Source organism: Chiloscyllium plagiosum, unplaced genomic scaffold, assembly GCF_037043375.1.
Source record: "Chiloscyllium plagiosum isolate Xiang-an unplaced genomic scaffold, Cpla_swu_hap1 HiC_scaffold_1, whole genome shotgun sequence".
Taxonomy (NCBI): Eukaryota; Metazoa; Chordata; class Chondrichthyes; order Orectolobiformes; family Hemiscylliidae; genus Chiloscyllium; species Chiloscyllium plagiosum.
In genome coordinates, this window is record NW_028270139.1 from 147,191,727 (window position 1) to 147,208,979 (window position 17,253).

The following is a 17,253-nucleotide window of genomic DNA, read 5'->3' on the forward strand; positions in this document are numbered from 1 at the left end:
AATCATGGAGGAGGTGGAGGGCTTGGGTGGTGTCCCGAATGTAGGTGGGGAGTTCTTGGACTAAGGGGGACAGGACTGTGTCGAGGTAGGCAGAGATGAATTCGGTGGGGCAGAAGCAAGCTGAGACAATGGGTCGGCCGGGGCAGTCAGGTTTGTGGATTTTGGGCAGGAGGTAGAAACGGGCGATGCGGGGTTGTGGGACTATGAGTTTGGAGGCGGTGGATGGGAGATCCCCTGAGGTGATGAGGTTTTGGATGATCTGGGAGATGATGGTTTGGTGGTGGAAGGTGGGGTCATGGTCAAGGGGGCAGTAGGAGGAGGTGTCCGTGAGCTGGCGTTTAGCCTCTGCGGTGTAAAGGTCGATGCACCAAACTACTACCGCGCCTCCCTTGTATGCCACTTTGATAGTGAGGTTGGGATTGGAAATGTGTTATAGCTACATGCAGGCTTATTTTAAGCATGGTGGCTGGCCGCTGACTTTTCTTAGAAAATTGAGGGCAATCTAAACACACTTCCCCTCCCTATGATTTGAGAACTGATGAAATGAGAACTAATTCATTTTCATTGAGGAAGCAGATCAGCATCTGGATAATGTAATGTTTTAAAAGATTTGCAACACTGGAAATAGTAACAAGTTGACACTTAACTGGACTGTTGTGGATCATTTTATTTAGAATATTGCAAATTGTTTTAAAATATTAACAATTGTCTGCTGCTGTGTTGGAATTTGTCACAGCAGTCAAATTATGAACAGAGTTTTCATAGCAATTTTTTTCAATACGGTTTGCCTGAATCTTTTTCAGTTTGGTGGAAGCTCTGTAATGATAAAGCTGGAGAAAGAAATCAAACCTGCAATCAGTAAAAAGTGCATACATTCAGTGATTGGCTGATTGAACCAAACAGCATATTCCTTTGGTACTTTGTAAAAGGCACGTCAAACTCAACTAGCCACGTAAAGCCATAGAGTTTACAGCATGGAAAAGGCCATTCAGCCCAATGTATCCATGCTTGTCGCAATCAAGCATCAATTTATTCTAATCCCATTTTCCCCTTGGCCTGTAGCCATGTGTGCTCTACATGATGTTTCAAGTGCTCAGCTAAGTAACTCTTAAAGGTAGTGAGTTTGAGATATCAGTCACCCTCTGGGTCAATTTTGAAGATATTTTTCCTTAAATCCTTTCTAAATTTTCCGTACTTTGCCTTAAAACTGTGTCCCTTCATTATTGATCTCTCTACTAAGAGGAAAGGTTTCTCCCTGTTTGCCCTACCTATGTCTAACATAACTTTGTATACAACTCAATCACAACCTTCTTTAGCCTTCTTGGCTCTGAAGAGAACAACCCCAGCATATCTTGTCTGTCTTTGTAGCTCAATCCCAGGCAACACCCTGCTGAATGTCTTTTATATCATAAGACATAGGAGCAGAATGAGGCCATTCAGCCCATATAGTCTGTTTCGCCATTTGATCATGGCTGATATGTTTCTCAACCCTGTTTTCCTGCCATCTCCCTGTACCCCTTATTAATTGACTCTCCAATGCAATTACATCCTTCTTATAGTAAAGAGACCCCAACTGTGACCAGCACTCTAGCTGCGGCCTAAATAAAGTCCTGTATAGCTCCAACGTGACCTCCCTGCTCTTATAATCTCTGCTATGTCTAATAAAGATAAGCACGCTAAATGTCTTCATAACTATCCCATTGAATTGTCCTGTTCCCTCAGAGATCTGTAGAGAAACACTCCAAGATACCTCTGTTTAACTGAGCTTCCCAGTGTCTTGTCATTCATTGAATATGCACTTGTTTTGTTCCTTTTTCCAAAATGCATCACATTTATCAGGGTTATGTTCCATCTGCCCATCAGACCAATCTGTTTATACCCTCTTGTAACCCTCTTGTAACCATTTCCTCCTCACTATCAAACCATACAGCCAATCTTTGTGTCATTATGAAACTTATTTATCTCTCCCATATTCTAACCGACATCATTTCTGATTCATTAACATCACAAACAATAAGAAGCCCAGCACTGATCCCTATGGTATGCCATTGCACACCAGACTTCAGTAAGACAAACAGCATTCTACAACAATCCTCTGTCTCCCAAATTAAGTCAATTTTAGATTCATTTTGTCAAGTTACTTTGGATCCATGAGATTTTACCTTCTTGAGCAGTCTGCCATATGGGACCTTGCAAAAGGCCCTGCTGAAAAAAACATATTAAACTACATCAACTGCCCTACCCTCATCCAAACATAAAATTCCTCCAGATTTGTACGGCACAACCTATACTTCGACAAAACCATGCTGATTGTCCTGATCAAACCTTGCCTCTCTAAATGGAGGCTAATTTTCTGCTTGACTATATTCTCCAATAGTTTCCCTATGACTGATGAGACTCACTGGCCTATAGTTCCCTGGTTTATTTCTATTACCTTTCTTGTAAAGTGAAAGCACATTAGCTGTCCTCCAGAACTCTGGCTCCTGCCCTATGGCCAGAAACAATTTAAAAATCTGAGTAAGAGCCCCTGTAATTTCCTCCCTTGTCTCCCATAGCAGCCTCAATGTAACTCATCCAGACCTGGGGATTTGTCCACTTTTAAATGCACTAAATCTTCCAATAACTCCTCAATCTGTTCAAGAGCTTCACAGTCAATCTTCTTGAATTCTCCACTTGCATTCTCCTTCTCTTGAGTAAAGACAGATGTGAAGTACTCATTTTAACACTCTGCCAATGCCCACCCACAGATTGTCAGAGATTATCAAGCACAGATTTCCCACCTCATGTTCCCTAGTAGGCCCTGCTGTTTTCTGGTTATCCTCTTCCACCTCATATACTTGTAGAATTCTCCAAAATGTTGCCCACCTCTATACTGTACTAATTTCTTTCTTGATCTCCCCCACACTTTTTATACTCCTCTAGACCCTCTGTTGTTTCAAACTTGATTTTCTAGAATTTTGTTTTGTCTCAGCTTTGCATGAGTCCTGACATCTGACCATGATGGATACCAAGTGTTTGCTAGGTGTGAGGGCAAAGAATGGTGTGGGAGGTGTTAAAATCTAGTAGGGTCTGGCCCAATTAACTATTAATTAAACTGTCACCATTAGCATCCCTGCCAGACCCTACTAGATTTTAACACCTCCCACACTATTCTTTGCCCTCACACCTACAAACACTTGGTATATAGAAATATGGAGAGCAAGTAATCAGAGTAGTTGGAGTTTGTGCTATACATGAACTCCAAATAAAACTCTGATTAGAGAAGTCTCTGACTGGGCCCTGTCAAGCATTTTAACATCTGGTGTTTAACGGGGAGTTTCTAACTTGGCACTGAGTTGACTGAGCAAGTTTTGAGAAGATTTGTAGCTCAGCTTGAGGTTCTGGATGTAGGTTTGCTGGCTGAGCTGGAACGTTCATTTTCAAATGTTTTGTCACCCTCCTAGGTAACGTCTTCAGTGAGCTTCTGACCGAAGCAGGTATTTCCTGCTTTCTGTTTATATGTTTGCATTTCCTTGGGTTGGTGATGTCATTACCTACATCCAGAACTAAGTTGACTTATTGACTCTGAAGGGTGATGGCGGTAGGTGGAGAACACAGATTGGCAATGAGAAGAATTGGTAAGGTATATGTTTTGATGAATGAGCCTCAGATGAATGTGTTCAGATGGAGGAGTTTAAGGGATGAGGTCTATAGGGACTTTTTTAGTGGGACTGTTGCCTCATGTATAGCACATTTTTGCAACTAGCAACCTCTGCTCTTATTCTGGAATTACTTGGTGAACCTCTGAAGAGAATTGTGCCACTTCAAAAAATAATTTGATCGTCCTGGCCAAATTTTTCAGGGTCAGATTTAGAGAGTGGGATCTTAAATCTGTGCACCAACTTTGAAGCAAGAATTCAGACATACTGATCTACCCTGCCATGGATAAGGTCCTAGTGGCAATAGAATGAGGCCTTCACTTCATCTGATGCATCCACATGTGTAGAATATTGGTTATTACACTTACGAAAGGTTCCTGATAGCCATGGATTCCTGATCTTAGGTTATCCACAATGATTTGCAACAAACAAACTCCTTTAGAATTCCAGTCACTGTTATCAAATAGAAAGTGTGGCAGTCCATATGTTCACAGCAAGTTCCCATTGACCAAGTTATCTGTCATTGACCAGATAACTTGTTTCAGGGATGCTGATTGAGGGATGCATATGAAGCAGAAAACCAACTGTTCTTTGTAATAGTGCCCAGGGTTTTTATTTTATGTTCTCCTCAGAGGGCAGACGAACCTTGATTTAATGTCTAATATGAGGGAGAATATCTTCAGCAATGCAGCTCAGTAATGGACTGAATGTCATCCTCAATTTTGTGTTCAAGTAATGAACTGGTTCTAACTCATAACCTTCTGACCCACAGGTGACAGGCTATCACTGAACAAAGCAATCACTTTAGGAAGCATTGTTCAGAAAATGGTACAAATTGAGCAAATATATTAAACATATGAAGAATATTTCCAGAGCTCTGAGGTTATTGATTCAGTGTGACAGGACATTACTGCTCTTTTCAGAATGCTTCAGTGACAAAAGTAGCAATTTGCGCACTTCAGAAAAACCTGCCCAGCTCTGTTAGTTGCTTGTATTATGCACTAGCCTAGAGACATGGTTCAGAAATAACAAAAGAAGTGAGATGGCATCTAGGTGCAATGTAATGCGAAACACAAATTACTGGTGTTACAAATGAATTCATTCTGGGCAGAGATATTTTAGGAATAGTTCGATGACACATCTGCTGTGTTTCTAATTGGAATATGTCATTTGGCAGCCTGCAAACACACATAGACAAGGAAACACATCAGCTTGCATCCTCTTACACTGAATCATGGCCATTATGGCAACCTCAAATGAAAAGTCTGCATTTTAAGAAAAATATACATATTTGGAGAGGTTATAAGGGTATTTGAGAAGTGAACACTTCATGATTATAATATTCATAGAAAAAATTTCTAATGCAGAAACAGTCAAGCATTGCAGCCAACAGGTAGTTCAAGGTGAATAATATACAATGCTGAAATAGGTGAACAATTTTGTAGCTTCTTTTGCTTTTTGTACTTACTTCCTGCAGTGTTTCTTTGACACAATTGTTTGTATTATATAATAACACTTGGTTCCATTGTTACAAAAAGCATATTCCAGCTCACTTCAACAGTGCTATTAAGGTTCTGCTGTTTGGATTAATACACATTGTGAGAGGAAAGAAATTGTATCTATAAGAAGACGCTAACAGGAAGCTAAAGGAAAATAAGAAAATGTTTGCTTATCAATATTCATTAGCTTAGAATTTCCTTTTGCTGATTAGTGGGCTCATTCAGTCCTGACAAACAAACACAAGGTAGCAGGTTCATAAACAAAAACAACAGAAAGTGGGATGCATTTTTTAAATCTGATTTTGGCAAGCTCACAGATCAAGATGCAGAGGAATGAACTAGAAACTGAGGTGCTAATTGATAATCTTGTTGAATTCTGTTACCTAGTTCAAGTTAAAAAGCATTTCTCATCATGAAGGGCATATTCCGATTTGTCTTCCTCAGATCCAAAATGGGTGACCTTACACTTTCGTGTATTGTGTTCCACTGTATGTATTCTGCTCGGAAGAGATTTGAATTTGCTCAATACCTATTACTTACACATGGTTGATACCTGATGCCCACTGACACCACTGAGCTGTTATTCTTGCAAGGTGTATGGAAGCAGGTTCTGTTTCTAGCGGACATTGCAACTAGACCTAATCCTGTTTTGCCCAGTGGATACCAATCAGGGGCAGAAATCCCTGTGTTCCAATGGAAGCAGTATAAGAACAGAAAAATAATTTCTGCCACCAGGAACATAGCTGCAATTGATGCTCCCCAGAGATTTGTGTTTCAACCGCAGCCTTTCGCCATATATATAAATGACTTTGGTAATGTTACAGGGAATTGTATATCCAAATTTGCAAGTGCCGTGAAGGCCAGAACAATGGCCAAATTTTCTACCTCACACATTTGTTTTGGCCTCTAATTGGCCCCAATCCTTCCTTAGTTATCTCTGCTGTTATGGATTTAGAATACACTTTTGGGCTTTCTGTGATTTTATTCAAGCATATAAATTAGGAACAGGAGCTTGCCACTCACACCCTTAACCCTGTCCATGTTGATTCTAACCTCAAATCCAAATTCCTCCCATAACCTTTCACTCCATCACTAATCAAGAATTTCTCTACCTCTGCCTTAAAAACATCTGAAGGCTTCCACCGCTTTTCCAGAGGAATTCTAAAGACCTATGACTCATGAGAAAATAATTCTTGTCATCTATCTTAAATGGGCGGCCCTTATTTTTAAACAGTGACTCTGCTCATCAGTACTTTTCATGATTTCTCTTTGCTTTTGCATTTGCTTTTTTTAAAAAAATTTGCCACTGTGTTTTATGTTCTACTGTAGGCTTTCCGTGGTCTTAGGCTCTTGGTATATGATGTAAGATTTTTTTTTTGGTTTTACCTTACACTGTTTGTTCTTTAACATTTAGGGGGTATGAATGTTATATATGGAAACATTATTGTTATAGAACATAGAATATAGAACTGTATAGCACAGGAACAGGTCTTCGGCCCACAGTGTTGTGCAAACATGATGCCAAATGAAACTAATCCCTCTTTATCTCCTCCTTGAATTCCTTTCACTGCTTTGACAATGAATTAACTTCAGTCCATTTTTAGATCATCAACAGTGCTATCAAGCAGCACAGTTCCAACAACACCGAAGAAGCTCAATATCAATATCATCCAAGACAAAGCTGCCCTCCACCACCAACATAAAGTAACAACAGTGTCTAACGTGTCCAAGATGCACTGAAACAACTTGCCATGACTCTTTAGGCAGCACCTTTCAAAAGCTGTCACCACCACCTAGACTGATAAGGGCAGCAGATACATGTAACTATCATTGCATGCAAGTTCCTCTCCAAGCTACTCACCATCCTGACTTTAAAATAGAAAACCATTCTGTAAGTGTTGCGAGCTCAAAATCATAGAAGTCCTTCCCTAAAAGCACTGTAGGTGTCAAATGGACTGCAGTGATTCAAGAGGGCAATCCACTGCCACCTTTTCAAGCTTCAACCAGTGATGCCTACACCTCATAAGAGAATAGAAAATAAATAAATCTTACCTTAGAAAATTAACCTCTCCATAATTTAATACTTTTAATCTTGGTCGATCTTTACTCTTCCTCCTGGCCTCACTAAGTTTAACTAAATCATGATCACTGCTGCCACGTTGCTCTACTATTTGGCCAGAGTCTGGTGAGTGTTCATCAGACAACGTTAACTGCTGTCTCCCCACAGATACTACCAAACCTGCTGAGTTCTGCCATCAATTTCTGTTTTTGTGACTTAGAATAAATGGATTTTTTGGAGTTAAAGACAGTGATAAGAGGGATACCAAGGGTCACATCTTAGTACCCAGCTATTCACAATATATCATCAATAATTCAGGTGTCTTAAATCAAATATACTTGTGAAGTTGACCACTTCAGGAGGAAAAACAGAAAGACAGAGTATTATTTAAATGGTGATAGATTTGGGAATACTCATATCTAAAGGGACCTGGGTGTCCTTGTACAGCAACAAATAACAAGCATGCAGGTGCAGCAAGAGGTGAGGAAAGCAAATGGTACATGTCCATCATTGCAAGAAGGTTTCAGTACAGGAGTAAAGACCTTGATCAGAGGGGCTCTGCAGGGACCAGTGCTGGGACTGAAATAATTCCACAGAGGCTGGTATCCCGTCAACAAGTCACCCTTTATTTACAATGGAGAGTCCTTGACACTGATACAGTTTCCTCAGAGGCAGCTTTCAGAGTAAACAGAACTCTGACATTCCTGTTTAAATTTGACAACCAGTGCTCCTGATTGGGGTTGTTAATCTGGTCCAATCAGGGAACTCATATTCTATGAGGTCAACTTGGCTGACCACATTTCAATCGCCACATCCCTCTCCCTCTGAGTCCGAGTATACACGCAGCTTCCGTTTTTTTGTAGCTCCTCCTGGGCCTTTCAACACCTGGTCAGGTTCCTCAAATTCTGCCTCCGATTCAGATGGCGTGTGATGCACAGTAGCTTGCCTCTTGTACCCAGAGAATCTCGGAAGAAATTTGTTCTCCTCTTCAGGTAAAATGGGGGTCTAGGTGGTGACATCCGCTGTGTCCATCTCAGATTCCAAAGTATATTCAACACTTGACGGAGAGGATGGATCAGTTGGTGATGAGATACTGTACCTCTGGAGTTATATCACTTCCATTGCATTGCTGATGATTGCAACTGGATTAATGAGGCATCGGATGACTGCATAGGATTTGTCCTGCTTTTTGTGGTTTATTTTCCATAACATTTAGCATCTATGTGGTACTAGATCAACCATATATTTGCTGTGGCTACAAAAGCAAATGAGATTTGCTCTGATGAATAACTTTATTCACCAAAGCCTGTGCACCATGGACCAGATACAAATCAGGAGTGCATTGCAGTACTTTCTACTTCTCTGGATGATTATATCAGAAGCAATCGTTAATAAATTTGACACTGTCCATAACAAAGTGGCTCACTTAATTGGCACCCCATCTGGCAGCTTCAGCATTCAGTTCCTGTACCACTTTAGCGTCGTGGCAGATGTGTTTATCACCTACAAATTGCATTACAACAACTCGCTGAGGCTCCTTAGTTAGCTCCTTCTAAATCCATGAGAACACCCCACCATGTTTCTGACTAAGCCATACACCAGGAGAAAATGAGGTCTGCAGATGCTGGAGATCAGAGCTGAAAATGTGTTGCTGGAAAAGCGCAGCAGGTCAGGCAGCATCCAGGGAACAGGAGAATCGACGTTTCGGGCATAAGCCCTTCTTCAGGAATTCCTGAAGAAGGGCTTATGCCCGAAACGTCGATTCTCCTGTTCCCTGAGTGCTGCCTGACCTGCTGCACTTTTCCAGCAACACATTTTCAGCTAAGCCATACACCATCCTAACTTCAACTATATCATTGTTCAACTACAACTATCATTGTACCATTATTTTCAAAGTCCCTCTCTGACATTGGTGTAGGTTTAACTACCCTCCACAGTAGTTCAAGAGAATGGCTCAGCACCATCTCCTCAATGGAAATTAAGCATGGGACATTTGCTGGCATCGCTATTAATGTCCATATCATAAGAATGAATAAAAAGCAAGTGATGACCTATGATTAGATTGACAAGAACAGTACTAGCACCTACCCAGACAACCCATGGAGCAGCATTGGAGGAAAATGGTGTGGTCAATTTGTCAAGGGCTTCAATTAAGTCAAGGAATACAATGAGGGAAGGTTAACCTTAGTCTCAATTCCATAGAAAGTCATTTGTGACTTCAATAAGTATTAGACATGCTATTCTGGTAATGTGGAAAGAGCAAAAGTCTGCCTACAGTGATTTACACATGGATTTTGATTCTGAATAATCTTTCATCTTCATTGTAGCCATATCAGGACCTTACCGTCTAAAATGGGGGAATACTTTACTTTTCCGTATAGCACCATTAGGTATTGTCTTGGTCACTTACTGTTCAGCAATCTCAAGGAAAGCATAAATCTTCCTGTGGAGCATTTCAAAACATTTAAATTTCAGTCAAGGCTGGTATTCTTCAATGACTACATTTGAATGCTTTTCTATTGCATAGAACAATTAAGAAAAGATACAATCCAGCTGATTGTTTGTTGTGTTTTTCCTACTTCTTTGCTGAAGCTATGTCACTCATTCCATGCCCCTGCATTTCCAGGTTGCACTGTTCTTCCTCCCTTGAAGAATTTAATTATCTTCCGAATGTTAGTATTTAGTCTGCTTCCACCACCCTCCATGATAGCCAAACACTTCAAGGTCAAAGTCCTTTGTGCCTGTAGAATCATCAGAGAAATATATTCCTCCATGGCAATCCATGGCTCCTATTGACATTGCAAAATGGGTCAATAGCACGGATTGTCTCACCATCTTAGTTTAGATGAAAATATGCTAGCTGAAAATGGAGAAGTGTTGGTGAAGGGCATTGTCGAATAATTAAGGACAACACTGGAGCTAAAATTTACGGGAAAATACATGAAGTAAATCTGGACAGAATCCTTAGGTAACAAAATCCAGTGGATTGTTATAGTTGAGGGAAATCAGGTTGAAGTAGAAAATAATCCAAAGTCTTTCATTCAAAACTAAGAAAGAGTCTAACAGAAGGCAAGATGTGAAGAGTGGTTAAATTTGGAACTTAAAATGAACATGATATTGAAGTGATTACACTATGACTGGGAAAAAAATGCACAGAAAAGGAATATCTTGCAGATGACAAAGGCAAGACAGATAAAGGGAAGTTGAAAAAACATATCGTGCAGCTTTAAAACTTTAGTAGAAGAAAATTAAAGTAAATAAACAAGTGTGGCATATCATCACTTTCTTAAGATGGCTTTGCAGTTTGCATTTTTTTGTTTATTTTACAATTCTGTTAAATGTGTATAGAAAATTAAACAGTTCTGATGATGAAGCTTGATTTAGTATTAGTTTTATACAGTTATAGATGTTAATGCAGCTGAAATGCCGTTGCAGTGAAAGAAGCTGGCCTGTATTTGCATCACAGGATTTACCATGGAAAAATATTAGCTGTACAAACCCTTAAATTAAATGACAAGTCACTGTAGCGTGAATGAGATGACATGCCAACTAAGAGATGTAGTGTGCAGAGAATTTGCAAGCCTTAAACATGTGATATATTATTCAGTAATGACAGGTTTTGCAGAGAGTTGAAGAGAAGCAAAATTGCTTCGTTATCCAGACCTTGATGAATTATGCGAATGTGATGCTGTGCCAAAGAAGAAATGAGAAGGCTAAAATTTCACCTCTGCAATATCAGATATGGTTTGATCACATTATTTTGAGCGCACCCTTTGGTCTATTTATTTCTAAGAATGGTTTTGTTCATAACAGACTTAAAAATTTGTTGAAAATGTGGCAAATGTTTGGGTGGAGACATAGGAACTTTCATTTTGGAATTTCAAACAATATTTGGTACGAGAGATTATTGTATAAACTCCTGAGAAGGAGAGCAATATATCTGCATGCATTGAGGAATAGTATCGGAATAAATGAGACACTTTTACGTTGGCAGACTATAACTGGCAGGATAGTGCAAAACTCAACAAGAGGGAAAAACACACTTGACTCCAACCTTACCAATTTTCTGGCTGCACATGCATTTGTCCATAACAATATCGGTGAGAGTGACCACTGTACAGTACCTGTCTTTACGTTGAGGGTACCATCTATCATGTTATGTGACTCTATTACCATGCCAAATGGGAGAGACTTTGAACAGATCTAGTAAATCAACACTGGCATCCATGAGGTACTGTACGCCATCAGCAGCAGCGCAAACTGCAACCAAAACAGGGCTATTTGCATGTCAATCAGCATTAGCAGCAAGTGATAGACAGGGTTCAGCGATCCCAAAATTAACAGATCAGATCTAAGCTCTGCAGTTGTTGTACTCCCAAATCCAGGCATGAATGGTGATGGGCAATGAAACAACTGACTGGAGGAGGGGATGTTCCATATACCTACTCAGCCTCAATGATGGAAGAGCCAGTATAACACATTAGTGCAAAAGAAAAGGCTGAAACATTTGCAGCAATCTTCAGTCAGAAATGCCAAGTGAATGATTAGATTAGATTACATTACATTACAGTGTGGAAACAGGCCCTTCGGCCCAACAAGTCCACACCAACCCGCCGAAGCGCAACCCACCCATACCCCTACATTTACCCCTTACCTAACACTACGGGCAATTTAGCATGGCCAATTCACCTGATCTAGCTTGGCTTCCTGAAGTGGTCCCTAGCATTACAGATACCAGTCTTCAGCCAATTTGATTCACTCCATGTGACGTCAAGAAATGGTTGGAAGCACTGGACACAATAAAGGCTATGGGCCCTGATAAAATTTGGCAATAGTACTGAAGACTTGTGCTCTAACACTTGCTGCTCCAGTATAGTTCCAACACTGGCATCTATCCGACAATGTGGAAAATTGTCCCAAGTATATCTGTCCTATACATAAAAGGCAGGGCAAATCCAACCCAGCCAATTACCACCTCATTAGTCTCCTCTCAATCATCAGTAATGTGTTGGAAGGTGTCATAAACAGTGCTTTCAAGCAATACCTGTTCAGCAATAAACTGCTTGGTGATGCCCAGCTTAGGTTCTGCTAGGTCTACTCAGCTTCTGACCTCATTACAGCCATGGTCCAAACAAGTACAAAAGCACTGAATTCCAGCGGTGGTGTGAGAGTGACAGCCCTTGACATCAAGGAGCCCTAGTAAAACTGGAATCAATAAGAATCAGGAGGCACACTCTCTTCTGGTTGGAGTCATACAGGGCACATAGGAAGATGGTTGTCATTGTAAGGGGTCAGTCATCACAGCTCCAAGATATCTCTGCAGAGGTTTCTCAGGGATGCGTCCTAGGCCCAACCATCCTCAGTTGCTTCATTAATGACTGTCCCTCTATCATAACGCCAGAAGTGGGAATGTTCACCAATGATGGCTCAATCTTCAGTAGCATTCACGGCTCTTCAGATACTGAAGCAGTCCATGTTTAAACGCAAACAAAATCTGGACAATAAAGCTAGTAACATGTACTCCACGCAAATGCCAGGCTGTGCTCATCGCCAGTAAGAGACAATTTAACCACCAGATTAGAAACAATCTAATCTGGACAATACCCAGACTTGGGTTGATAACAAATGGCAAACAATATCTGCACCACACAAATGCCAGGTTATGACCATCTCCAATAAGAAATACCTAACCACCACCTTTGACATTCAATGTTGTTACCATCATTGAATCCCCCACTATTAACACTCTTGGGATTGCCATTGACCAGAAACTCAACTGGACTTGTTACATAAATACAGTAGCTACAAGAGCAGGTCAGAGGCTAGGAATATTGCAAACAGTAGCTCACCTCCTGACTCTCCAAAGCCTGTCCACCACTTACAAGGGGCAAGTTAAGTGTGTGTTGGAATACTTTTCACTTGCCTTGATATGTGCAGCTCCAACAACACTCAAGAAGGTCAAGATCATTCAAAACAAAGCCACCAGCTTGAACAACATCAGATCCACAAACATCCACGACCTCCACCACCGATGCTCAGCAGAAGCAGTGTGTGCTATCTACAAAATGTACGGTGGAAATTCACCAAAGATCCTTAGACAACACATTTCAAACTTTTAACCACTTCCATCCAGAAGGAAAAGGGTAGCAGATACATCAGAGCATCGCTACCTGCAAGTTCCCCTCCAGTCACTCATCAACCTGACTTGGAAATACAGAGCTGTTCCATATGAAGGGACTTATGGAAGGCTATAAGGAAAGGGAGACCTAACTGAAACCAGAAAGGTGATGAGACTTCAAATGAGATTAAGTTTGGCTCTGATTTGGAAGAGGAGTTACATGCGTTTCTATGATTGAAAGACTATGGGATGGCAGAGGAAACAGGTACCAGTAAAAGCTAGGTATGGCTTGGAATTATCATGGTTCATTAGGGAGTTGTCACAGAGCCTGATTGAAGTGGGTAAAGAGAGGACAGTGAATGAAGCATGTCAGCATGGAGGTTTTGAAGGAGAAGCAAGTGAGTGATGAAGGGTAAAGTGTTCCAATGAACCAAAAGTGATAGGTCGAGAAGGATTAAGGTGATGATTATGGTAAGCTCTGAAGATGAGTGCTATATTACCATTGAACTGGTTTATTTGGTAGATGTGTTATCAGGAAAGGTATGCAATGTGAGACCAAATGAGACCATAACTTTCCTCAGGATATTAAATGATTTTTGGTGCCATTGCTGCTACTATGTACACTCATGCTACTGCCAATTTGCCAACAAATCAAGGTCCGTAGACATCAAATGAGCATTGGACCAGATATTCTAATTTGAATAGTAATATTTCCAAGGGATTTTTTTTAAAGGCTTGTCCATGGTGTTTTTAAGACAATGGGTAACTGAAATCTGGGGATTATTCTAGCTATTCCCGAGATGAAGGAATTGTATTTAGGGCTATACTTCATGGAGCATAGAAGGATGAAGGGTGATCCAATTGAAACACTTTTTAAAAAGTAGTTTGACAGGGTGAGGGCTGAGAAATTTTGTCCTTTGGCTTGGGAATCTAGAACACACACTCATATGCATGCTTGAAACGTGTATAATAGTTATATGTGGGCTGTTACAGTCTCAGAGGGTTTGCACATCACTTGGAAATTAGAAAACTGTCAAAGTTTTATATTGTTTTACTTTGAACATTGAAGATAGATTGTGTTAGAACATTATTGGAATGAACATTGGCTGAAAGCTGACTTGTGAACTGGAAACCCTGTCAGCAGTAATAAGGTGTTGTGGGAAGTCTAAATTGACAAATTGCAAAACCTAACCCGTCCACCCGACCTCCTTAATAGGAAAGAGGTCATGTCCTTGGGACTATCTTGCCAATTTTATCAATTGGCAACTCCAGCAGTACTAAAAATGCCATGAGCTCACTAATGGTGCTACAATCTGGCCCCAACGAACAGGTCCAATGGATCCTGGAGTACACTAGACAGAGTTGTTGAGTCACAGAGGGTTTTGAATGCTTGTTTCGGAAGTGGGGAGGGGGTTTTGTCCACGGTGGGTTTTACAGAGCAGGTGGGGGGAGGACATCCAGGAGTGTTTTACTTCAGAGGCTGCCTCTAAAGAGCATCCCATGAAGATTGTGCTCATCCTGTCTCTATGGCATTTTAAAAACTTCTGTGAAAGGATAGGAGTGCCATTTGGCAGGCCTGCTCATGCCAACTGTATCAAGATGAACTGAGCTATTACCCAGCTCAATTGATCTTTATTTACCCAGAGGGAAAACCAGTAAAGAAGAACACAATAATGCTTCAAATTGAATGTGCTGGATATGGCAGCACCTTTATTATGAACTATACATAGTCAGTTAAATCAGTATGTCTCATTTGCAAGTTTGGATTTTTCTTTCCCTTCTGGGTGTTTACGATAGCAGTTTGCAGATTCCAGTGTCTACTAACCTTCTGTATTATGGGGGGAGTTCAGGGGTTGGTGAAAGATTTATGGGTTAGCCACCCAGATTATGTTACCTGTCCACCCAACCCAAAACACATCCATTGGGGTGTACATATTCAATCTGAATACACTCCAGATCCAGACCCATGTCCTTGATTTCACAGTGTGTGTTCCTGAGAATATAGCCTTTGAATAAGACATTGGGTTTGGCTTGATAAAACATTCATGAGTCATATTACTGCACCTCCTCAAATCCTGTCCCTGCTCCAGAAATTCATCTAACAGTTTTCATACACAGGTTGGGAAGTAAACTTCCCTGCTGTTTTGCTGCCAGCACTGTTTTCCTGATCAGCTGCCATATCAACAAGGCACTAAGACAAAAGAGGCAACAAAACGTGATTTGCACATGATAAACCAGTTGGCACATCGCCTCCACCAGCACTTCAGTCAGTGAACAGAGAAGTGTGAATTGAGTAGCAAAAACACCGTACAGATCTGTCAAGCAAGTCCTGGGATCTATGTAGATTTATGAGAGAAAAATATATATACAGAGAAAGGATCAAAGATGTCCCAGTGAGATACTCATGAGAAAACATCAGAAATTAATCAGTTGTTTTCTTGAAATGAAGACTGTTTATCTCAAGGTGAGGAATGTTTCTTGGCCAAGTGAGGAAATCATGGAGCCTGGAGTCACGGAGTGATGTAAATGAGCACGAACATGCCCAGCTGTCCGGGCCAATGTGATATTTTTACTGCAAAATTTTGTACAATGTGTTTTCTGTGTTACTGTCTAAAAAAATAACAGACCATGAACTGTGAACAGATGCTTCCAGGTCTGAATGAGTGTTCTGCAGCATTTGGGGCTTTTATTTTTGAATTAATAATCATGATACAAACCTCTTGCCCTCAGTACACAATACCTGCTGTGCTACCTGGGAGTGCACAGAAGTAACCTGCTTGGAGCTTTACTGTATATTGGACATACAGTGGGTCAGAATGTCATTCCCTCCTCATGAGTACCAAATTCCCTCCCATTTTATACTTTTTGAAAAATGCAATTTGTAAATGCATCGATTATTAATATATTAAAATGAGCTTGTTGGCGCAATACAAAATAACGTAGAGATCTCAGACTACAGAATGTTTACTTTCTCTCCCCCTCCCACCATCAAATAATTGCTGAACATCTTTATGTTCACAAGACAGAATCAATTTATTGATAACAGTTCAAAGCTAATTGATTCATTACTTGATGAGATGGTGAAATCCAACCAACTCCAGCTTGAGTATCTCAATTGAATATCTGAAGCAACATTTATTAAATGTATGACTCCCAAATTCTCACCCAGTTTAAAGCCTTACATTCTCCTGGCCACTTGTTATCACCTGCATAGCATCACCTGCTTCTATCCCTAACTCTCATTGTAATCATGGGAATTCCCATCCTTTTTTTTGTCCTTGGCAATTTCTTCAGCTCCTCAGAATGCAAGTCTCCAGCTCCAACATTCTGCTGGTAATGTTGGATGTTCTCCTACCTCAGTTTAACCATGGGTGGCAAAACCATAAAGGAATTTCTGCTGATGGAATTTTTGTTTCTGTTTATTCCTCTCTTCCTTGCTTCATCTCTCTTCCTTGCTGCATTAAAAGGGGAGGTGATGGCCTAATGGTATTTCTGCTGGACTGTTAACCCAGAGACCCAGGTTCAAATCCCATCATGGCAGAGTGGAATTTTAATTCATTTAAAAATATGGAATTAATAGTCTGAAGTTGACCATTAATCCATTGTTGATTGTCAGGAAAAGTCTATCTGGTGTACTAATGTCCTTTCGGGAAGGAAACTACCATGCTTTCCTGATGTGGCCTCCATGTGACTCCACCAATGCGGTTGACTCTTAACTTCCTTCTGAGCAATTAGGGATGGGCAATAATTGGCTAAACAAGTGATGCCCACATTCCATGAATCCTGTGATAACTCATCCAAACAACTATTCATAACATGCATGTCTTGACCAGTAAATCTTGACCTTTGCTCCCCAGTGGGAACTCAGATGAGTGAGGGTCCTGCCTGTCTTGAGTAGCAGGAGACTGTCAGTACTGACTGCTAAACTGCTAGCATCCT

At 40.6% G+C, this 17,253-nt stretch overlaps 1 protein-coding gene across 2 annotated transcripts in view; it reads left to right on the forward strand.

The window, feature by feature from the left end:
- ctnna2 (catenin (cadherin-associated protein), alpha 2) overlaps nucleotides 1-17,253 on the forward strand; it is a 1,293,121-nt gene that overhangs the window by 908,003 nt on the left and 367,865 nt on the right. Inside the window, exon 1 of one of the 2 annotated variants that reach the window (XM_087995450.1) lies at nucleotides 15,740-15,778. The exons of the other annotated variant lie outside the window; for it this stretch is intronic. Coding sequence (XP_087851576.1) covers nucleotides 15,758-15,778 — 21 coding nt within the window. The 5' untranslated portion in view covers nucleotides 15,740-15,757. Of the gene's footprint in view, nucleotides 1-15,739; nucleotides 15,779-17,253 lie in introns of those variants that run through there. 2 annotated transcript variants of the gene reach the window in all.